Source organism: Galeopterus variegatus, unplaced genomic scaffold (genome assembly GCF_000696425.1).
Source record: "Galeopterus variegatus unplaced genomic scaffold, G_variegatus-3.0.2 Scaffold821, whole genome shotgun sequence".
Classification (NCBI taxonomy): Eukaryota; Metazoa; Chordata; class Mammalia; order Dermoptera; family Cynocephalidae; genus Galeopterus; species Galeopterus variegatus.
In genome coordinates, this window is record NW_007726932.1 from 245,189 (window position 1) to 270,298 (window position 25,110).

Consider the following 25,110-nt stretch of genomic DNA (forward strand, 5'->3'; position numbering starts at 1 on the left):
CCTTTGTAGTCAACTCAGCTATGGCTGGCACTTGCTGTCTGACTTCATCCGTTTCCGGATGCCAGATCACAATCCTTTGGACCCAGTCTTGGAGTCAGCTCATTTGGATGGTGGAAATCAGGAGAGGGAGAACTGGATGGGTGCAAGCAGAGCCAGGCCAGGGCAATGTGCAAATGAGGTAATTGTCCTGTGGTGGTTCCACCCCTTCCTGTATGCACAATTCTCTCTTCCTAGAAACCATGGCACAACCCCCCACATCCCAAGACATCAATTCTGCATAGCACTCACAGGAAGCCTTACTCTCAATAACTCCCAAAGTGCCTCCTAAGGTATATCTTGATAAAGTATAATGTTGTAATTTCCAGCTTTGAAGAGACGTAGGAGGAATTTTCTGGGGGAAGGGAATATAATGATTAAATTTATGCTCTACTCATGGGGTGCCCAAATATTTGGTCATTTTGGGCGTGTCTATGAGCATGTTTCTGGATATGATTAACATTTGAATCGATAGCTGAGCTGAGTAAAGCAGATTGCCCTCTCCAATGTGGGTGAGTCTCATCTAATTCTTTCCAGGCCTGAATAGAACAAAAAGGCTGAGTAAGACAGAATTCACTCTTTCTATGCCCGATTATGTTCAAACTGGGACATCAGCTGGTGGACTCTGATATAATCTTGTATGAGGAAGTGGCTGCTTACTCATGGTCACATTTCACAGAAAGAAAAAGAAGTTACAGTAATGGCTAGCACCAGGATTACTCAGATAATCTTTGTATAAGCCAAAGCCACTCATTGAAATGCATTAAAATTAAAACACCACCACCAAATAAAGAAGGAAGAGAAGTCTAAGGAAGGATCTTGTGCAAGTCTTACCTGGTGACTTGTTTGTAAAGCAATCTGAGCTTCAGATTAGACGAGATAATTCTCATAGGTGCTGCATGTGAACAATACTTAATGCACATTTTCTGTTCTCATCATTGTCACAGTCATTGTTATATTATTACTGGTATCAGTCCCCGCTGATGCCTGCCACAAGTTGCAAGTTCACTTGTGTATGCACACGAACATACAAACAGCAAATGTTTGTCTGGGCAAATTAAAAGTCTTTCATTGATCACACAAGGGAAGAAAAGAACATGTAGAACTCACATTGAGCTGAAGTTCATCTGTCCACTGCCCGATCAGACGGTAGCCAGGGTTGGTGGTGTTTGTCGTCTGGTACTGAAAGATGTCATAACGACCAGGTGCATCCCCATTCTTGTTAAACATCACTGGAGTGCCAGCACTACCTGAGGAAGGCAAGAAAAAGACAGATTTGAGATTTAAACAAGTCTAAAATGTCTTGTGCTATGGGCAACAGTCTGGAGACCTGGGAGGAGGAGATATCCCCATAGGGTCCCCCCAACTTCTCAGGCAACTCATCACTGTGTCTTGTGAATGATAATTTCCCCCTTTGAATAGTTTCTTTATTTCTCAACATTTCTTAAAATTTTGTCCTAATCTTTTCTCCCTTCTAAGGAATAAAAGCAGTATGCATTATTTTTCAAAGACAGCCTTAAGTTGCATTATGCAACTGCTGCTACTGATAATTGTTGTTATTATTATTATTATTATTATTTTAGTTTTCATCTAACACTGAATTGTAGTTTAAAAATAATTGTATAATTAATTTAAAAAAGAGAATAATAAAAAACAAATAAGCAAACAAAACGTGTATTTAAGTATGAACTTTACTGATTTTACTTATTTATTTTTTGATGATTATTTCTAATTTACTTTATTTTAATGTACTTTATGATAACCAGTGTAAAATGCTTAGCAGTGTGCCTGGCAGGTGTTAAATACTGGTTTCTTTCTCAACTTCCTATTTGGGCCGTCTTAAAATGTCCATCATAAGGTGCAACCAATTACTTTTGCAAAATTAGATATTGAAGTCAATTTTAAAAAATGAGTGCATTTACTGAGTATATATGTATGCATATAAGTGTATCACATGTACTATGTGAATAAGATTGGATGAATGAAAAACCCTTAATATTAACCACATGGAACAACGGGAAAATCATATACAAAGGAGTTAAGACACAAATTTTGGTTAGTTTCAGCAACAGTTACATAGGGATCACATAAAGTTCAGTTACTGAGTGATTTCTTTTTTCATGATCTCTTGGAAACAGGAAAAAAACCACTGGTTTCATGGTATGTGGCTGGTATTTGTCTTTAGATTAATACTGAATCAATATTCCTTGCAGAAAACAAAGTTCTATTTCTTGTAATTTACAAAGAAACTTATAGATCATTTACAAGCTGGAACACAGACCCTGGGAACAGAAGTTCATTCTACCATTTTGTGGGGGGGGGTGAGGAGCATAGGGTAAGTCTTAGGTCGTGAATATGAAGGGCTTTTGATAGCTGCTTATTGTAAACTTCAGACACTAATGATGGCAAAACTCTGCATCTGTTAACAAAGTCTTTAGCTTTGGCAGAGTTTGGGCCAGTGTGAATATTTGCTTTAAAGACCTAGGTGAAAGAAAAAATGAGGCATGAGCTATGATTTGTTAAGTGAGGTGTTTGAGTCAGGTGGGGCACTGTGGGGAAGACTCAGGTTGGAATGGTGGAAAGCTTAGGTTTTACATTCACAGATTCCAGAGAAAAGAGAGAAGCATACCTCACAGGGTTAATGGCTGGGTGGGCAGTGTCCAGGACATGAGCGCTCAACCAGTGGGTGGGCAGCAAGAGAGAGAGGGAGGTGCCTGTGGGCCACAGCCTCTGGGGTTCAGGACAGTCCTTAGGTGGGTTTCCTGTGACAGGGTTGGATTTGTTAATTTGAAGAGAGTGCAAGGCTAAGCATGAGAACTTGGGTTACATTCTTAGGCTAACCAGGCTGAAAGCAGATAAGGTGGTCAAGAGTTCAGCCTACAGGCTCTTATCTATCTAGAATACAAAAATGGTTACTGGGTGTGGACATAGGTCAAGGGTGACAGGGCAGGGACAGCACAGGATACGGAGGCAGCATTCACATGAAAGAGAATTATGACAGCATTTTAACCACACAGGACAAAATATGCTAAAAATAGTAAAACAAACAAATAAACAAACAAACACAAAGATGGCAATGCTTGAGGAAGTAGGCATGATGTGGAAAATGGTCCCATACAGAGGACTGCTCAACCTAAGAATAGAGTTAAAATAAGTGTCAAGAGAGAGAGACACAATGTATTGGGTTACAAGAGGTATACGAATTTGCAACCTTGTGCTGAATGCTGTCCTACTAGAATAAGGGGTCCAACATTATAGGTAGGATAAAGGGACACTAAGCACTGCATTCCATCCTGTAATTATTGGTTGCAGGATTTTGTGACACCACTGCATATTAAAAAGGAAAAAAAAAAAAATCAGAGCTGTGGTAGGCCAAATCATGGTCCAAATATGTCTGTGTCCTAATCCCCAGAGCCTGTGAATATCACCTTATATGGTAAAAAGGACTTTGCTGATGTGATTAATGACTGTGCTATAGGGAGATTGTCCTGAATGATGTGGGTAGGTTCAATATAATCACACGGATCCTTGTAAGAGGGAGGTGGGAGGAGTCAGAGGTGGAAGGAGGAGATGTGATGATGAAAACAAGAAGCTAGAGTGATGCAAGGAAGAAGTCATGAGCTGAGGTGGCCTCCAGAAGCTGGAAAAGGACAAAAAACAGCTTCTCCCCCGCAGCCTCCAGAAGGAACCAGCTCTGCCTTCACCTCAACTAAAGCTCAGTGAAACCCATGTTGGACTTCCAGACTACAGAACCATAAGAGAATAAATTTAAATGGCTTAAGCCATTAAATTTTGGTAATTTTTATGGTAGCTGCTGTGTTTCGAATGCCCCTTCCAAAGCTCATCTTGAAACTTGATCCCCGTTGTAACAGTGTGGAGATGGTGAGAAATCCAACTATGGTAGTAGAGAGAGGGGGCCTTTGGGAGGTGATTGGATTGTGAGGGCTGTGATTTCATATATGGATTAATTCATTCATGAATTGACATATCCATGGATTAACAGATGAGTGGTTTATCACAGGAGGGACACTTGTGGCTTTATAGAGCAAGTGGCGATGTTAGCACCCTCAGCCCTCCTGCCATCTGATGCCCTGCACTGTCTTGGGACTGCAGAGAGTCCCTGCGAGGAGAAACACCCTCACCAGATGGGCTCCTAGACCCTGGATTTTCCAGACTCTGAAATTGTAAGAAATATATACATATATATTTAATAAATTACCCAGTTTCAGGCATTCTCTTCCAGTGACAGAAAAGGCACTAATACAGTAGTAATAGAAAACTAATACAGAGCTGGAGGACTCAGAATATCAAATTTCTTAATTTTATGAGTGAAGAAGGACACTTAGGTCCAGAGAGGACTTGTGCCAGTCACTCAGCTAATTAAACTAGAATGGTGTTTAGTAACTAGCTTTGAAATCCCCTAGAATGAATTTAAATTCCAGGTCCACCACATAATATGTGAGTGACCTTGAAAAGTTATTCAATCTCACTCTACTTCTGATTGTCACTTATAATATCTTTCTCAGAGGGTTAGAGTGAGAATTCAATGTAATAATGTACATATTTAGTTCTGTGACTTTCAAATAATAAAAGCCCAATAGATGGTAATAACTTTTTGTAGGTTGTATTTTTTATCATTGTTTCATTTGCTGATCTCTCAAGACCAGACAGAACATATGCCTTCAGTTACTCAGACTGTCTTTTTTCCAGTGCACCAATGGTGTCTCTCCCAACTGGCACCTAATTTAAATTTCTCTATTGCTACAATGTTTTTTATTTTCCAAACAGCGGGGTGCAGCCCACTCTGGGAGTGGGCACTGATCTATGAGCAACGTTGCTTTCTTCCTACCAACTCGAGTCAAAGACTAAATCTGTGTGGCCGAAAGCTCTGTTTCAATTTGTTTCTTCCAGTTTTACCCAGGCACTGTCTCCACAGCCCGTGAAGTCACCCACTTTAACATAACAGGGACCTCTTAAGCCCTTTGTGCGTAAGAATCAATGCAAACTTTTCCAGTACACGGAGAAGAAAACAAGAAGAAAAAGAAAAGAAATAACAACAAAAGATTTTTAATATTGGCTTTCTGCTTTCAGCAAGTCTTCTGAGTATAGAAGGAGAAAAAATGAAATCTGGATTTAGCACATTATTAGCAAGAAAATAAGAATCTTGTCATTTTTCAGGAAAACATTAATATTCAGATACTCACCTTTCTTTTCTTTCACATTGGACACTAGGACTCATGTTGTGCTTTGCTATAATTCTATAGCTTCTATTCATTAAATTATATGACTCCAGCTTTTCACAGTCTTTGAGAGGAGAGAGGAAGCATACTGGAGGCCTGGGGCTCCAAAGGATCTCAAGAGCACGGGCTAAATATTCGTCAGAATGGGACACATCTCCTAATCTTTCTCCCTTCCTCAAATCTTTGTTAGGAAAAATGATTCTTGTCCTGCCCTTTCTATTCTCATTAAACTTCACATTTTAAAAAAATTAAGGCAGAAGAGCTCAATACTTATCTAAGTGATAGCTTATAAAGCATATTGTGTGGCTTTGACCTTTCTGATGGATTCTATAAGGCAACTGGCTTATTATTTCCAGTTTTTCTCCCACAACTTCTTTTTAACAGCACCCCCGAATGTCTTGAAAGAGACAAAGAAGCATTGTGTTCAATGAACTCCACATTTTTTTTTTAAATCAAAGAAGTCCAGAGAAGAGACACAAGTTATCAAAGGGGAAGTGATCACCTGCAGAGATTTCCACAAGGGACTAGGGCCAGAATGCAGGTACACTAAGGTGAGGAAATAAGGCCACTTGACAAGATGGGTTGCAGGGGGTAAAGGATGAATGACAGAATGAACTCAGGCCTGAAGTCACCTCCACAGGACAAGAGTATCTGAATGAAATTCCTTTCTTCCTGTACAGAGAAGGATTGGGGATTCAGACTGCCCAGATGACAACATAGTTCTGTGCATCAAAGTGTTTACCTGACAGTTTTTCTGTTCTCATTTTACCCACCCATGCACAGATTCCAGAAATGCTTTATTGATTTCTGTTCCTGTGATCTCTTTCTGCTTAGCAAGCCACCCTAAACCTTAGTGCTCAAAACAATGACAACATGTATTTTGCAATTTGCTCAGGGTTCGGTGAGAGACTGGTGCACTCACCTCACCTGGGGCGGCATGAAGCTCTTGTGTCTGACAGCTGATACTGATTGTCAGGTGGGACCTTGGCTGGAGCTGTGGCCTCAGCACCTGCATGTGACCTGTCAGTGTGGCAGCTTGGCTTCCTCACAGTGTCTTAGCTATGTTCATAGTGCAAATGTCTGAAGAGAACCAGACAGAAGCCCTTTGCCTTAGAGATCACATAATGTCCCTTCCAAATTAGTCACAGCCTCGCTGAGATTCAAAGAGGGGGAACACACATCTCAACTCTTTTTTTTTTTTTTTGTCTTTTTCCGTGTCCGGCAACGGATCGCAACCCTCAGTGTTGCCCCCGTACCGGACCGGGGACCGGCAACGGGATCGCAGCCCTCGGCGCCGCTCCCGCGCCTCGCTCAGCCAGTGAGTGGGAACCGGTCTGTATGTGGGATCCGAACCCTCGGGCGGGAGCACCGCCGCGCTTCCCAAGCGGCGCACCATCCAGCGCGCCACCGGGCCGGCCCCACATCTCAACTCTTGATGAAGGAAAGCTAACATCATGTTGCAAGAAGAGTTTGTGAGATGTGCCTTCTTTACAAAATATGCTATACTCCAATTTGTCTTCCAGAAACTAGTAAATCTAGGGACAGACGTATTTCAGATTAAATACTTCATCATATAGAAATTCTTTTAAGATTTTATATACAAGACCAAATTGTATATATAACCAAATTGGTTATATTTACATATGCAAGTATTGCCATCTGATTGGATGGGCCAACATAGAGGTAAATAACACAAATTTAGGCTCAGGACTTTGCATTTATTTGAGATGTTAGGAGTGATGAAGACTAAATTAGCCATTTTTTAAAAAAAATTCCCTCAGTGCATTAGAGGGAGGTTATGTATTTAGTGAAACTGTAGCATACTTTTAGGTCACTCTATTATCATTTCCTAAACTGATACTTTTGTGAATGTGAAGGTTAGAATTATTAAATTGTATTCTACTGGTCTGGAACAATATTCCTAGGAGCACAGCAAATTTTGTACTAAAGTAACAGAGGAGTACAATCAAGCTTATTGAGAGAAAGAAAAATAAAAATCCTCCTAAAGCATGCAAAAGAAAGGCTAAATTCTCTACAATGTACTAGAAAGAGACCTAAGTTTTAGATCTATCTTGGTCATTTGCTAGCTGCTACGTCTTGGACAAATATTTTCTCCTCTCTAGGATTTGATTTCTTTAAATAAAAATGAGGAAATCAAATGAGTAAAATATTTCAAGTTTCTTTTCACTCTAACAGTTGCTCACATAAAGAAACCTGAGATCCCCTGATTAAATCTAGTGCAGCTTCATTTTTTTACAAAACATGTGAGCCCTGGTGTGGGTGTATGTTGCAATGCCTCAGGAACCAGAAGTCTCCTGGCACTTTGTGTGGAAGCAAAAGACATCCTCAGAGAGAGGAGATTATGTTGGCCATAGAGTATTGTTACAAAAAAGACAAAGAAAGAGAAACAATTGGCCCTATCTATGAACTCCTGGAGAACCTCAGATCTATGATGGACCAGCAGGAATTATGCAGTCAATCCCTGCTCTCAGCCATTTCAATAAGAGTAAAAGGAGCAGATTGGGGAGTTAAGTGGCCTAGGTTCCAAGCACAGCATCATCGCTAGCTGGCTGCATGGCTTTGGACATTAGGATTTTTAATTTTGCTGTGAATTGGTTTCCTTATGTTTTAAAAGGGGGGAGATAATAGTATCTAAACCATCATGATGTTTTGAAGATGAAATAAGCCAACACAGATGCAGTACTTATCATGGTTTCTGGGACCCAGTAATCATTTGATAAACATAAGCCCTGTGTCTATTCCGAAGCTCGGTTACTCTAATCCATCAGTGGACAAGTCCATCTTGAAAAACATGAGGCTATAATTACTATCTGGAAGAAAATTACCAAATTCAGGGAAGAATTACCAAAAAAGATTCTCAAAACAATTTTTTTTTCGTCACTAGTACAAGAATGGTCACACATATCCATAAAAATACAAAGCCCAAAATCCGATCTTAGCATCTGTAATTTAGTGTTTGATAAATGATGAAATTTATATTTGTTCGGTTCTGGAAAAAAATTTTAAATATATTAGGAGATTCTGTAAGATCAGGAAGAGACTACAAAAAGATGATAATTTGTAGTTGACCTATATTCTGGTTTTATACATAGTCACTTTTGTCTTCATCTCAACTAAGAAACTATTGCTTCCTAAATTGGATGTGCTTCTTTTTCACCGAGATACTAGATAACTCCTGAAGATTGATACAAGATCATAGGCTCAAGTGGATTGTTATTTACAACCACAGAAGAATAAAGTTCTGTTTTTTTAAAATCATAATATAACTATGTAATCAGGAAATTAACATTGACATAATACTATTAAAACTAATCTCCAAATTTTATTAAAATTTCCCCATTGTCCCATCAATGTCCTTTTTCTGGTGTAAGATCAATCAATATTCCGACAATACATTTGATAGTAAGGCCTCCTTAGTCTTTTTCAGTCTGAAACAGTTCCTTCATCTGTCTTTCTCACGATATGGACATTTTTAAAGAGCATTAGCCAGTGATTTTGTAAACCACCTTTCATTTGGACTTGTCTAATGTTTCCTTATGATTAAAGTTATATATTTTAGCAATCAGACCTCAGAAGTGATGCTGTAGCCTGTGTGTCATATCAAGAGGCACCTGACATCTTAAATCTCACTGCTAGTGATGTTAACCTTAATCACTCTTTATCTTCCACTTTTCCCCACAAAGCTACTATTTTCCCCTTAGTAATTAACATGTATCTTGATGGATGATACCTTGAGACTATGCAAATATATCATTTCTCATCATACTTTAACCCAATAGTTTTAGCACCCATTGATGACTCTTGCCTGAAACAATTATTACCGAGGTTTTTTCAATAATGGTGATTTTGTATTTCCATCTTTTTGTCATTCCATCATACTACCCATTCTCTTACATTTGTTTATTTAATTCAGTTGTGCATTTATATCAGTATGGAATCATGTACATTTATGTTATTATAAGATTTATAGTGCATTGTGATCCCAGAATTGGCCAATGGGATCTCTTCTCAGTTGGTTCTTGTGCCCTTTCAACATGACCCATCAGTTTTTAAGAACTTTCTCACTTTCTGGCACAGCATGTCTCAAGCTTATCTTGTACTTTTTCTGCCTTGGCCCTGGATTTAGCAATTTCTTTTGGTATCCTGGTTATTTTTATTGGGTAATGTTATTTATAAGTAAGGTCTGGGTGCTAGATGTGCTCTTTTCTAAAGGAAACAGAGCCAGGTCATACAGGTGTTCATACACACACAAACACATATATATTTCTATATATGCCCATTTGCATGTATATTAAAATTCATAAGTTCATGCTGTGTTCTACTCTAATTTAATAAAAATGGCTCATACTAGCTCTCTTTTATCCCTTATTAATAATTCCTATCTCTGACAATGAGAAACGTGGCTCTCATTATACACAGTATATTTAATTATTTTCTCAGTTTTATTATGTATGTAAATTAGCTTCATAATTTTTTACAAAGTCCAAAAATTTATGAGCTACTGTATATCTGTGTTCATTTATTTTGTCTTTAGCCTTATATAGTCAAACACTATTTTCCACAGTTGCTTGCATTCATATTTTTCTTCCCCACTCCCTTCACTATGGTTGTTATTAATTTGTAATATAGTTAGAATTATTTCTTGCTGTCTGTTTTAAATTTTGCCATTCAGGTTAATTTACATTACCCATTTGGTTTTTGGTATGTGAAGCAGTAAGACGCTGTAAGAGTCAAGACTGTACAAAAAGGTATTAGAGAAGTGAGGCTTCCCCCTCATGCCTTCTCCTCTGTTTACTCAATTTTTCACCTATTTCTATCCACTTATTTTAGGTAACCTATTAATTTATAACATAGTTTTGTACTTGTACTTTGAGAAATAAGTTTGTAACCTGAGATATGGTTGGTGTGGTAAATTGAAACTACTACTGCAATTAATTTGGGTTTCTATAGCAACTGTCCCTTTCTCTGCCTCTACTCCCCTCCCACACCCACTTATATTCATTAAGGAAAAATTTGGCTTTATGCAAAAACCTCTCTATTTCAAGAAAAGGAGAATAAATTGTAACCTCCAAATATGTATTAATTTACTAATTAATTAAGTTCATTCACTCGTTCATCCATGCATTGACTCAGTTATTTGAAATTATATAATCGACCAAATTTTGACACATATTTAAGAGTAAATAACAACACAACTATGCAATGTATGAAACACAGAATGCCAACATTCAGGATCCCCAAAACCACAGCTGTTTGGAGACTTACCATTGAAATTGACATTGCGGATATACTTTAACAACTTCTTGCCCCCAGCTTGCTCCATCTCCGGGCAGACACCCCGGTAGTCAGCACAAAGATCCTTGTTCATATGGTGAAGGGCGTGGGCCATAGCATAGACTGCATCAATCACGAACTGAACTTTACCTTCCTGCTCATAGTTGGAATCTTTTCCAATTCTCTCCTGTCCTGCACATTAAAACAAGAAACACACACACACACACAAACTGGTGTTGAGTAGAATGTTTAAATTTGCATTTACTTGCAATTCTGCTTAAAGAAAACAATGCTTTGAGGAGTATAATAACGTAAGCCACATTTAGCTACCTTGTGTTAGCCAATTGGTATCCATGCTTAGCTACCACGTTAGTTTGTTAAAATAGTTTTTGGTATTTTACTCTGGAGCACATTAAACTCATATTAGAAAAACTTCCTGACATATTAGAAAAATTTTAGTAACAGTATGCCAAAGGATCACAATAATAGCTTTTGTAAAAAGCCAACACATTATTCAGAATATAGTGGTCCCATAGAATAGAGGGATCTTTTGTATTAGAAGCTGGGTTGTCACATTCAAATCTTCAGAGCTTGCTTACTCTAGGAAGGCCAAAAAGAAAATGGTAGAAAACAAATTAAATTTCACATCTGAACTCACTACCTTCTAAATACCTACTCTACCTCCTGTGCTTCCTGTCTCAATTGTTGTTATTCCTGGAGACTCAGATGCTCAGGCTGGAAACTCTGGTGTTATTTTGTATTCTTTCCTTTCTCTCACTCCTGCTCTGACGTACACACATCTAGTGAATAGAAAAGTTCTATCAGTTCTGCCTCTGAAACACTGAACAGTTTTGGATACTCTACCAAAGCACTGTTTCTGCCTTCCTCTTCTTTCAATGGGATGTGATGCTAGATGTCTCCTTGCATCCATTCATTCTCCCACATCCATCTTTGTAAGCTACAGAGCTGATCACCTCATCCCTATGCTCAGATCCTTCGATGGTTCTCCACTGCCTACACATTAAAATCCAAATCCCTCCAACAACAGCAGGCATTCAACCTTTTGCCCCAGCTGCCTAATAATGGTAAGAACTGATGTTGACTAAGTGCCCACACTCTGCTGGAAGCTTTGGATATAGTCTTCTGATCTCATCCTCACTTTGTGAATTGACTGTTTTTTATCCTCACTATACTGATGGGAAAGCTGAGTCTTACAGAGATTAAATCACCTTCCCAAGGTCATTTACAGGTAGAGCAATCATGACAGCTCAGACCCCAGGCCCACATTCTTCTCACTACACTGGCCTTGCCCCACCCTTTCCCTAGTTTTTCTTTATTCTTGCAGACAGTTATGACTATTGTTTCTGGTAAGCTATCTTTACTCTTGCTCTTTACTTTTCCAGGGATGTCCTTCCTCTTTGTTTTTGCCTGCCGTAACTTAATTCTCTCTCCATGGCACAACCCACAGGTTTTCTCCACTCAGCCCCTCAATCTCAATTAGATTCCATAAAACATTTCAAACCTCTGCTGCAGCATTACCGAAAGTCTATATTTTAATGCTTTACCAGTAGATGTTCCAGATATTTTTCTTTTCATTTTGTTCCCTTCTATCCTTGGTACAGAACACAGCATTTACTATCTGGTAGATAGATACTAAACAACACCGGTGGTATTAAATTATGCATTCATTAAGTACATGATTCCAACAACTCTCTCTAGACCTCTTGTCCCTCTATGAAGAATAATTACCTGAAGATTACTTTACACTTTCACAGCAATATTTCCCTAATTATTTTCTATGGCACATTTGTGTAGTGAAGAAACAATAGGAATTCCACAATCCCAGCCCCTTCTGCAAAATACACAAAACGTTCCTAATAGCCACTGTATTAAAAATTTTTAGGTTTCCTTACTGAGAGACTTCTTCAGACCCTTTGACATTATAACATAAAAAAATAACCTCCAAAAGGGAAATTCAGAATCTCCCAAATTTACTTGAATTAATATTTTGTATGCAGAGACTTCTGTATTTTATGTGTATCTCATTTAAATACCAATCAACCTAATGCTCACTGCTTGTCATCGGATGTATCATTTTTCACTATGTGAAAAGTAGGATTAAAAAATTAAGGTAAAATCCACAATGAATTCATGTGCTACTTGCAATTCAAATTCAGGACTACAGGGTTTTTACTTAACCTTGACACTCTTACATCTCTGTCTCCTGTCTCTCATGAGGAAAATCTTGGTTCTTAAGATACTGTTATGATTATTCATTTGCTTTATCCCAAAATATACAGATAACATTCTTAGAATAACAACCATCTCTAACAGTCTAAAAAGCATAGTGTAATTAACTACCTTGTGCATATGCATATATGTGTTTTTCAATTTGCCCCTGAGTATTTTGGGAATAGATTCTGAGAAGTGGGAATGCTGTCTTAATAATTTTTTTTTTTTTTGTCTTTTTCCGTGTCCGGCAAAGGATCGCAACCCTCAGTGTCGCCCCCGTACCGGACCGGGACCGGCAACGGGATCGCAACCCTCGGCGCTGCTCCCGCGCCTCGCTCAGCCAGTGAGCGGGAACCGGTCTGTATGTGGGATCCGAACCCTCGGCGGGAGCGCCGCCACGCTCTCCAAGCGGCGCACTATCGCAGTGCGCCACCAGGCCGGCAGAATGCTGTCTTAAAGGATACATTTTAAAGTATTTTTGCTATGCTAGCAGATTCCGCCCTAAAGGGTTTGCACCATTTTGCTGTCCCACTAGCAATGGATGAGAATGTTCATTTCCCCACAACCTCACCAGCAGAGTAGGCTGTCAGACTTGAATTTGGGCCAATCAGATATGTGAGAAATACTATCACAGTGTGCTTTCTTACTTGCATTTTTCTTATTATGGGGGAGGTTGAACATCTTTGCATATGGAAAGATGCAACCTGTTTCTTTTTCTGCAAACTGATGTGATGTAGCCTATTTTTATAAAAAATTATTGGTCATTACCTTCTGTATTTTTAAAATCTCTTCATTAATTAGATATATTAACTCTTCGATATCAAGTTGCAAGTATTTTTTCCCATTTTGTCATTTTTATTTTATTTTATTTAGGTATATTTTCCAAATAAAATTTTATTAGTTTAATTTTTTCTAACAAAATGTATTGATTTCTTTTTCACTTATTGCTTCTAAATTTTAAATCATCACTAGAAAAAAAAATCCTCACTTTCAGAATATAGAATATTCCATCCATGTGTTCTTCTAGTACCTGTATAAATTTATTATTTAAAGTTAAATATTTTATCCACGTGGAATGTACTCTGGTGTGCAGTCTAAAACATTTTATCTTTTTCCGTATTGCAATCCAGTTATCATAACATAAAACATTTCGTCTTCACTCATTTCTATTGTATACCAAATTCCATATGTAATTGGGCCTGTTTAGGATTTTAAAAATCTGTTCTACTGTTTAGTTTATCTATGCATGCATCAACACCAGAGTTTCAATTATAAAAGCTTTATAACATATTTTAATAACTGGTAGAGTTAGCCCCTCTCCCACCATAATTGTTCATCTTTTTTAGATTTTTCTGGTTAATTTTGTTTGCTCTTTTTTCTTTTTTTGTTTTAAATTTTTTTTTGGCAGCTGGCCAGCATGGGGATCCAAACCCTTGACCTTGGTGTTACAAGGCTGTGCTCTAACCAACTGAGCTAACTGGCCAGTCCCCAATTTGCTCTTTTTTCAAATACAATTTATTAACCATTATGTAGCACTCCAGAAAACAATCAAACAACTTGATCGTATATATATTGCGCTTGTTTTGACCTTATAAATGAACATACCTAGAACAGAAATCTTGAGGAAGTTGAGTCTTCCTATCTGTGTGTTTTAATTTGCTTAATTCTACTTTTGCTTCCTTCAATAGTATTTTAAAGTTTTTCTCATAGTAGATTTGAGTATTCTTGGAAAGTTAGCTAAAGCATTTCATTTGGTTTTGCTATTATTAATATAGTTTTCCATGGGTCTTCTCATTGGTTTTCAGTCGTGTACACAAAAGCTATTCTTTGTTTTGTTGTGGTTGTCATTATTTTTAAACTTTCTATTACAAAAACTTTTAAACATAGAGCAAGGTTAAAAGAATCATACAGTGAACCCACCAATTAGATTCTAACATTGCCGTTTTACTGTATTTATTTTATAAGGCTATTCATCTTTAATATTAACTTTATAACTCACTACTTTGTAAATTTCTCTCTGTCTCTCTCTCTCTCTCTCTTTTTTTTTTTACAGTACTTAGAAAAGGCAATCTTGGACTCCTTATGACCATTATAAAATATATATATACTATAAAATGGGTTCTGACTAATAATTCAGGAGAGCCATTTCTAAGATGCATTAATAAAGGCAATCATCCCAGAAAGAATGCCTTGAAAAATAATAGCATTATTTTAAATAATAAAATATTTTATTATTTGTGAGACATTGCAGGTTCTATCCCTCTTGGAGAGTCACCAGGTAAATTATCATATTAAAAGCTATGAGAAGACATGAATTTGTCCTTTACAATAGCAACAATTGAAATATGCAGCCTTATCGAAAGAAAACAGATGCGGCAAGTTCATTTAAAAAAAAAAAAAGAAGAAGCCCTTAAACTTTATTTTCCCCAGTATGGCAGACTCAATTATTTCCCCCAACTAAAAATCTGACTCTGTTCACATACTGGCGGCTGCCAAAGGGAGTGAGGATTTCTGGACCTCTCTTGACCACCTGGACTTAATCCTAATTTGTCTAATCCAATCCAGTTTCCTCTGCAAGGACTGATTTAGGAACAGGCATGGGATGCAATTCTAGACAATGAGATCTAAAAAAATGAGTTTCCTGGGGAACTTCTGAAAAAGTTTATTTGCTCTTACAAAGAGATTAGTCAATTGTATCAAAAGTCCTCCCTCACCCCCTCAACACACATACCTTACAATTGCTCTAGGCTTTTGTAGACCTGCGGAAGTTACACAGCATATTGATGATAATAGAATAAATCTATGGTAGGGTCATGAAAATGCAATTGAGCTGTGAGTTAGCCATGCCTGAGTCACCTTACATTCGTTTTTTTCATATCAAATCGGTTAGCCACTGATTAAAATTGGATAGTCAATATTTTCCAGATTTATTTAACTTCTATACTCCTTATTCATACACCTCTTTACAACATTCTAAGTGACTAGCATTAAACACACATATGCACACACAGAGAAATGCAGTGTTAAGACATATTTTCAACAACACAGTTTTAAATAGGAAAAAAAGCATTTTTAATTGATTCTCAGATCATTCTTCCAGTCTTCCTGATTAATTGAGATATTGTTATATTCTTTACTTGGATGAAGTTCACCTTTTTCATTACATTTCCCATTTAAAATGTCTGAGATTTAGATAAAATGAGGAGAACTCTGAAGCACTATGTTTTACTTCTCCAGCATACAAAGCAGTTCACCTTTTCAAGTGTTTGATTCTCTGCTCCATTGTTACTTTACCCAAACAGTCCAGTATTTATCCTTAAAATCACATGCTTTAAACCTTTTGTTGAATAACTTGTCAGTTGCACTCCACGAGAATAATCCATAAACTCTCTCACTCTCAGACTTTCTAGTGCTCATGCTGCCAGTGAGGACCTTGCTTTGAAAGACCCGTTTAGCTTGCCCATTTAAAAATACTGCTGTCTCAGAATATACTCCATAGTTAGGATGGACCAGGAAATTATTACAACAAACAAAAAAGCAGGGAAAAAAAAAAAATTAAACAATCCTGCTTCAATGGAGAAATCAAAAGAAAGAGATGAGGTGGGGGGTAGGCGAGGAAACTAACCAAGGACATTTGCTAATGCAGATTAAACACACAGATACCGACAAGGTTGATCTGATTTGAACTGGCCCAAACTTATATGTTTTTAAGGCATTGAAAAATTGTAATTTTTATTTCAATTTCAAATATTAGTTGAAGTGATTTGCTTTGGAAGAACCTCTCCGACGCTGTGCAAGCTTGTGCTGACAAGTGCTTTTGCATGACACACATTTATTTTATTGAATTTGAAGCCTCAAATTTAAATGTTTCTTTAGGTTGAAGTCCTGAGTAGCACATAGTTAATATAATTAACTTAAATATTAATGTTTGAATCTATTGTAAATGGTGAATACCCTAGTAAATAAGAAAATAATATGTTCCAGGAAATTTGAAAAGAGAGGACGTATTTTGGTTGTGCCAAAACTGCTAGATTCTGGGTAAAGAAGATACAGGGACAGCAGGGTAGATATCCTGGAATACTAGAAAATATTTCAGCATTTTTAAAATGTTACAGTGATAGCTTCCAGACAAGATGGCAGAATAGATAGCCCCCAGAGTCACTCTCTCCCACAAATCAACCAATTTACAGCTATTAAAAAGCAACGACAGCCAAGCTCAGGCTGCTAGAGCTCAGGGGAAGACGAGGAGAGACCTATGGATGTGCATGAAGCTGGGACAAGCCACCATGAGAGAAAGAGAAAACTTCTCTGACCATTTCAAGCCCCGGCCACTATCAGGCTGGCCCTGGTGAGCACACAGAGCAGGAGCTGGCAAAAGCCACAGCTGCGCTCTTTGAATGAAGTTGTTTGGAACCTGCAGGGGAGAAGAGGGTCTTGGTGGTTCCCAGGTCAGCAAGACCACTAACAGGGTTCTCATGGACCCACATAGGAGCAAGAGGCCACAACAACTGAGAAAAAGCAGTCACTCAGAGGCCAGTGAGTCATCGCAATGGACCCATGGGAAGTGTTTGGAGCATGGGTGGTAGGGGACGTAAGCCCACTGGGAGAACACTGCTGCACAGCGAGGACAGCTGATCTGCCCCCAATCAGTGCAGGACCACTCAGTGGAGACTGGTCAGGAATACAGAATTGCAGGGGGTGCAGTTTGCTGAAAAGACTTAAGACCAGACCAGAGTGTCTACACAACCCAGTCGTACGGGATGTCACAAGACACAGAAGTACATACAAAGTCAACCATTAAAACCTGAGCTGCACAAAAAGGCTTACCCAGGGAATCAGCAGCAAAGCAACAATTTAGCTCAAACACAGGGCTCAAGTACACAGGAAGTTTCCTCATTTTAGAAGTAAGCAAAGGACAACAAATTAGCTCCAGTGCAGAATTTAAGTGGTAGGAATAGCAAATAATTCAGCACAGAACTGGAAGAAGAAAAAAAAAATACCCACAGACCAGAGACAAAGGTTTGATATTAACTAGCAAAGGTCTCACATCACCAAAGAACACCTATAAAACCTAGAAGGACTGGAAGTCCCCTGGGCTACCAAGCCAGGGAAAGAGGAGGGATGGGGGCCTCAGCCACATCCCCCCAACACTTGCAACCAGTCCAGTGACGAACACTGTGCTGCTATAGGAAGTGCCCCTGGGCTCCCAAGCTGAGGTAGTGGGGGTTGAAAGCCTCAGCCACGCCACTCTGACACCTGTAACCAGCCCGGTGATGACCACTGAGCTGCAGCAAGAAGTGCCCTGGGCTCCCGAGCTAGGGCGATAGGGGAGCAAGGACTTCAGCCACACCCCTATGACATCTGCATCCAGCCCAGCAATGACCGAGCCACCACTGGAATCCCTCTGTCTCCCCTACAGGAATGAGGGGGGTGCCACAGGCCTCAACTCCACCCCTCCTCATTCCTCTTTCTCTCACCCTATTTCCTTCCCCTTTCTTCTCCCCCCAACTGCTCCGTAACATCACAGAATGTAAAAAAGTAATATTAATAAATAGACTTAAAAAATAAACATAAAAAACTATTCTGTATCTGTATTACTTGTCAATTTGGTTACAATTTGTATTATAGCAAAGCGATTATTCAAGTATTAATATATCATGAAAAAAAATGTTACAGTGACCTAGCAAGTCTTATTAAGATGCTACAGGTATCCCTTCCATAATTTCAAAAGAAAGAAAAGAAAGAGAGAGAGAGAGAGTGAGAGAGAGAGAGAGAAAGAAAAGAAAGAAAGAAAGAAAGAAAGAAAGAAAGAAAGAAAGAAAGAAAGAAAGAAAGAAAGAAAGAAAGAAAGAAAGAAAGAAAAAGAAAGAACTGTGTTGACTTGATATATCCTTCCCCTCATGGGTATGCATTTCTCTTTATAAAATGATTATTAATGGCAAGATAAGATTCTATGTGTATAGAACTTCACTCAAGTGCCATCTTTTATGGTCACCACATTTAGAGAATCCTAGAGTGAAAACCCATGTCCTTGCAAATATAACCAGTAGAAAGAAGCAAAAAGTCAGAAGGTCTGGATTGAGCCCAAGCATCTGCAGTGCTGCTGTGTTTCCATTTGGAAGTGAGGATGGGTGAGAATCGAATGGGACCAGCGGCTACCTGGAAAAATGTGGGGTTCACATGGTCACAGCACCACTGGCAGCATGTGTTCGTCGTGAACTTTCTGTGTGAAGCACTTTTCATGGTTTGACTTTTAACCCTCACAACACCCTCTTGGGTAGGTGCTATTATTTTCCCCATTTGCCACCTATCTCATACCTCTGTTACTTCACTGTGTAATACAGAAAATGAGCCAAATGGTTCTTTCCCTCTCTATACCTGGAAAAATAATAAACTTGGATTTTCACTTAATTATTTTCATTTCAACTTTAGTTTACAGCCCCAAGTAATCTCGAAGTTCATGTTAGCTGTGGCTTTTATTCACATCCTCTTATTTCCACTGAATATTTCACTAGATTTCCTGCAAGGAGGAAATGGATGGTTTTGACAACACCATCGCGCTCTTCCAGGACCTCTCCTTGGGTGAAAAGGTTAACTCCGAGAACAGTTGACAAAAGGCTGGCAGAGGAACTAAGAAACAAAGCAAAAGGGCTGGATTACTTACCAGCTGATCCTCCAACCCAGATGACCAAAATTTGATCGCAAATGAACCATTAACACCTTAATGTTCTGCAGAGGAAGTATTGAGTATTCCGTTATAGGTTCAAAAATAATTCCAGCAGGGGAGAAAAACTGTCGGGCCCAAAGCCCTCTATTCTAACCATTTTTTCATCCAGTATGCTTCCTGAAGTGCTACTTAATTTTCACTTAAAATTGTGTTTTTGTCTGCAATTCCACTTTCAGTTTCCAGGTACGTGCAAGTGAAGACACGTGCAGTGAGCAAACGCGTGTGGGAGGGAAGTGGGGCAGGTTTAGTTATAGCACACGCAGGGCATGGAATTGAAAGAGAAATGTCTCAACCCAGTGTTCAGGCACCCCAAACATCTGCAGGTGTTCCGAGAGACTCAGCCGAGGACTTTCTCTATTGCCGACAGCAGTCAGCAACCATTCCGCAAAGGTAAGAACACCGCTACTGGAACCAACATGAGAAAACTTAATATAGCTTCATACCAAACAAACAAACAAAGATGTGGTTTCTTAAAGAAGTACACGGATTCAGTTTCAATTGATCACATAGATTTCCATCCCAGGAATTGTGTCCAGGCTGAACTTTCAGAATATTCATGAATCTATTCATTCTAAAATGCATTGAGACACCAGATGAAATAATGGATCTGTGCAATCATCATCAATAGCTACTAAAACCATGAGATGAAAAGATGATGGAGATTTACAGTGAATAGAATAGGCTGACAACACCGGAACCATGGCTTAATCCTTAACCTTTCTCCTCCACCTTTTTTGTGTAGACATTAGAAATTTTGTTTGTTTGTTTGTTTAATTTAGAAAATGACATTGTATACATATGGGTGCATGTAAAACTAAAAACTTCAAAAAAAAAAGCCCATAAATTTTCAGAGTATAAAGAAAAATGTCATATAAGATACTTTAACTCCAGGATACCCCCCTTCCAAAATGTAACCACTCTCATTTCTGATACTAACACACAAAATTGAAAAACAGATTTTATGTGTCTCCTAATGTGATGCAATAGTAAATGTACAGCACCACTTGGTCAAGGTCCCATCCAATAAGTAAACAACACTGAAAGAAAGAACAGAAAAAGAGAAAGAAAAAGAAAGGAAGGAAGGGAGGAAAAAAGGAAGAAAGGAATAAACAAAGGAAGGAAAAGAGAAAGAGAAGGAGGAAGGGAAGAAAGAAAGACAGGAGGGAAAGAGGAAGGAAGGAAGGGAAAGAAAAATGAAGGAAAGAAAAGCCTGAACTTGATTTAGCTTCTGGATCTATTGACTAAATCAGCAGGAAATACAGAAGATAGAGAACATGTAAATCAAGGAGCAAAATCCAAGTGTGAGAAACTTTACAGGAACAATAATAATCTGTGATCTTCAACAAATAAACAGCGAATAGAAAGAATGGAGGGGAACATTTCTAGATTACAAAAAAAAGAGACTGAAGAAAAGTATCGAACAAATGTGGTGAGTTGACTGTGGATCCTGATTATGAACAAACCAACTGACTGTAAATCATGGCATTTCTGAGAGAAGCGAGAGACTGGCTATTTGATGGTGATAATGAACTCCTGTGTGTGTGTTTGCGTGCGTGTGTGCACGTGAGCTACACATTTTTAAGAGCACTTATCGCTTAGAGTTGCATACTGAGGTACTTAAAATAAAATTATATGCATAGGTTTTCTTTAAATTGGCCAGCAGCAAGGGGGAAATATGTGTAGGGTATATGTGAAAATAAATTGGCCATACATTGATGCTGCTGAGGTTTGGTGAGGGATATGTGGTGATTCGTTATACTGTTCTCTCTGCTTTTGTGTTCGTTTGAAAGATCACACGATGCCATGAAAATGAAAATAAAAGAAAGAGCAGTAGGAAGAGAAGGAGGAGAAGCAGAAGAAGAACAAGAGAAGGAGGGGGGAAGAAAATGAGGAAAAATAGCAAAAAAATTAGGATGAACAAAAGGGAAATAAGAGGTGGGGGCAGTAGAGATGACGTTAGTTGCATTTAAGGGACACTTCCTACGTGCTAGACACTACTAGAAATGAGGACACAGATATAAACACACCTTTCACGTGATCACCTTTCACAACTGTTCTCAAATGCTTCTGTTGAAACACAGGGTTTTCATCTCTCATATCAGGTCTTAAGGATACCTGTGAAATATTCTGCCTCCCAGGCATTTTGTCAAGGGGCACACATTTTGCAGATGCTATGGCATATGATCAGGGTTGTCTAACTCCCATGGTTTAAAGTCACATCCTAGAGGCAAGGTGGGCATATTGTGTGGATGGAATGATGCTATCTCACAGGAACTGTGTGCCTTTTCATACCACTGCAGTTTGAAAGGGCTTCTCAGAATCATCAGTTTGATGAAGGCTTATTTTTTAAAAAAGCTATGCTTTAGCTCCATTTGAGCTCTGTATCCAAGTTTTGTGACTGTAACTGTAAATAAAAAAGAAAAATACACATATGTTTACAGTGAACAGCCCAGAAGCAGGTCTGGGTTTTAAACACTGCTATATGCCCAGAACCCAAAATAGGGCCTGGAATGTAGTGGACATCCAGTAAAGGTGTGTTTAATGGAAAATGAAAGAATAAATAAAATAATGAGCAAGTAGCATATGTTAGAGGGTAGGAAAGGAAAGTTACAGTCCTTCCCTCTGGATAGCCAGTGGCTGAGATGAAGTGTTCAATTCAGTTGACAGGATGATTCCAGACAGAGATGTATAAAAAACAGTAGCCCACCAATCCCTGACATTTGGTATCTTTTTTATGAGTTGGATTCTTACATAGCTAAAGACTCTACTTACTGCTGCTTTCACTTTTTTTCAATTACTTTATTCAAGTAAAGATGATAAAAATATCCTGTTAGCTTTTTTAAAAGTCAAGATTAAAAGAAAAAAAATATTGATTTTACACTTGAAAAAATACATATGTACACATACCTCTTCACATACACTTTTGACTATTTAGTCATGATCGTTCTAAAACAAAACAGATAAGTTTCTTCTTATTGAGCCATAATAATATTCCTAACAGGATAAATTGTCAATATCTTTCTCAACTCAGAGATTCTGAAGGCTCTGGGCTACTTAGGAATGTCACATTCTACTTGTGTCAAGAAAAATAGAACTAACCTGACAAGGAAATGTTTTTAACCAACTGCTAACCAGAAGTTTGAAATTGACAGTTCAACAGTCACAACATACTTGATGGTTTGCCTGGCAAGCAATTAACCACATCCTTGCTACCCATGGGAGCAAGAACTTAAGTGGTATTGGAGTACACTTTCCCCAGAGCAGTACTGAGGACACAAAGTATTGAAATCCAGACTTAGTTTAAAACACTGACATGTCGCCACTGTGTGCAAAGAAGTCTTTCAAAATCTCAACCTTTTGAATCCAAGGTGATGGCACTTCTGTCTCTACTGCAATCAACCCAGCCCTTGTAAAACTGTGAAGAGCATGCAGGCTGCAGCCACACAAACCTGGGTTGAAATTCTGCCTCTGCATGTATTATATTTGTCATTAAAATCAAGTTATATAACCTCTCTAAGCTTGTTTCTTCATCTATAAAAGGTACTCATCACAAAAGAGAAACATTATTTTCTGTGTGGCTAGATTCTGTGAGGAAAGTTGAATCACTTCCAATGCCTCTAAGCCCACAGTCAGAAACAGACTACCAAAGGCAAAAATTTACCTTGCCATTACTAGAATCTGTAGCTTCACCTTTGGACTTCATTTCCAAAGCTCACCTCAATCTCTTAGGCCCAAGTGACTACCCTGGAATACTCTTAGAAATAAATACTCATGCCTCCCTTTCAAGTTTTATTAATCACTGCCCACTGGACAAGCCTCTCCAGTGATCCTTCATCTGCCAAGTTCTCACAACCATGTGCCACCTTCTCTCTGGTTCAATCACCAGCTCCTTCCAGGATGTCTTGTACTGCAGTGGTACCAATGAGGGTTATCTGTTTCCCACAGGGTCCCGCACAATAAGTATTTGATTGATTAAAAGGTCTTTATTTTTTTGGGGGGGCGGGGTTGTTTTGTAGAAGACTAGATAGATAGGAATTACTTACAGAGTGGATATGGGACAGAAATGGATAAAGAAAAGAAGAGAGAAAAGGAGGATGTTAACATTTTTAAAAAACTATTGTGAATTTATATTAACAAATAAAAATTAAAAACAAACAAACATACAAACAAAAAACTCCTACTAAGTCAAGGAATCAGATTTGGGACTTTAAAATTGACCTCACTAAATTGTTACAAGAGTCCCACAAAGCAGGTTGCATTACCTCAACTTTCTAATATAAGAAATAAAAGCTTAAAGTAGAAGAGACAGACTACAAAACTAGTCTCAAATCTTTGCTCTGTCATTTACTAGCTGCGTGGCTAGATATGTCCTTTAAATAAGCAAAAATGAATAATAAATTTCACACTCCAAGACTGGTGTAGAAAGAAAATAATAGTTGTGAAGAGTATGCCTTGGACTTGGCTTCCACTGTGTTCCATGAAGCCATGAACTAAAGCAAAGTGATCCCCAGAAACCAAAGCAAATAATAAACATAAAAACTGGAATAATAATAATGACAGACTGAGGCCAGAGTACAGAGCCAAAGTCAACAGAGAAACTGGAAATTAGGGGTATCTCTACAAGCAAGGAGACCACAGAGAAAGTAAACCCCATCTCTAGCCAAATACTTGACTGACTGCAAAATGTCATCAAAATGTCATGGTTCAGGGGAGACATTTGTAGCCAAAGCTACAAATGCAGAAGCTATAAGTCGTAAGGGTAGGGTAGATATTTAAGTGTCTTCATATCACGGGGAAAGCAAGTTCGTGGTTGATTCTGGGTAACTTAACTGTCTACTAGAAAACGTGATAATCTTCAGAAGAACATGACAGAATTTACAGTTGCTTTAGCTACACCCCACACATTCTGATAACGAAAACAGAAATCTGTAGCCTTAGATGCTTGTAAATTGAAAAATAAAGGCTTCAATTCAATGAGCTAAGCCATGGGTAGGCAAACTATGGCACATGACATAGTATGGCCCACAAACTAAGAAGGGTTTTTAAATTTTAAAAACGTACTTAAAAGAGAAAAGAAAAGAAAAGTAAAGAAAAAAGAATGCAAGACAAAGACTGTATGTGACCACAATCCTAAAATATTTACTATCTGGTCTCTTACAGAAAAAGTTTACTGAAACCTGATCTAAGCCTCTATCCTAAAAAACTAGAACAAGTAAAAGAAGAAAAAGAGGAAGAAACTAAATTCAAAGTAACCAGAAAGAGGGAAAAAAAGGTAAGAGCAGAAATCAATTAAATAGAAAATAATAGAGAAAAATAAGAAAACAAAGTTATTTTTATAAGATTAACAAAATTGATAAATCTGTAGACTAATCAGGAAATAAGGAAAATGGAGAAATGAAGGAGAAAACATTACTACAAATGCTACAAACAAATAAGAGGGAGATATCATTAACAACTTTTTGCCAATAAATTAAATCATTTAGGTAAAATGAAAAAATTTCTTGAGAGTCATAAACTACCAAGCTCACTCAAGAACAAATGTATAATCTAAATGGTTTCATATATGCTAGATAAATTGAA

General features: G+C 38.2%; 1 protein-coding gene across 1 annotated transcript in view; it reads right to left on the minus strand.

The window, feature by feature from the left end:
- GRM7 (glutamate receptor, metabotropic 7) overlaps nucleotides 1-25,110 on the minus strand; it is a 387,698-nt gene that overhangs the window by 235,710 nt on the left and 126,878 nt on the right. The window contains exons 5-6 of the mRNA XM_008572684.1: nucleotides 10,563-10,763; nucleotides 1,147-1,286 (exon numbers count right to left, since the gene is read on the minus strand). Coding sequence (XP_008570906.1) covers nucleotides 1,147-1,286; nucleotides 10,563-10,763 — 341 coding nt within the window. The remainder of the gene's footprint in view (nucleotides 1-1,146; nucleotides 1,287-10,562; nucleotides 10,764-25,110) is intronic.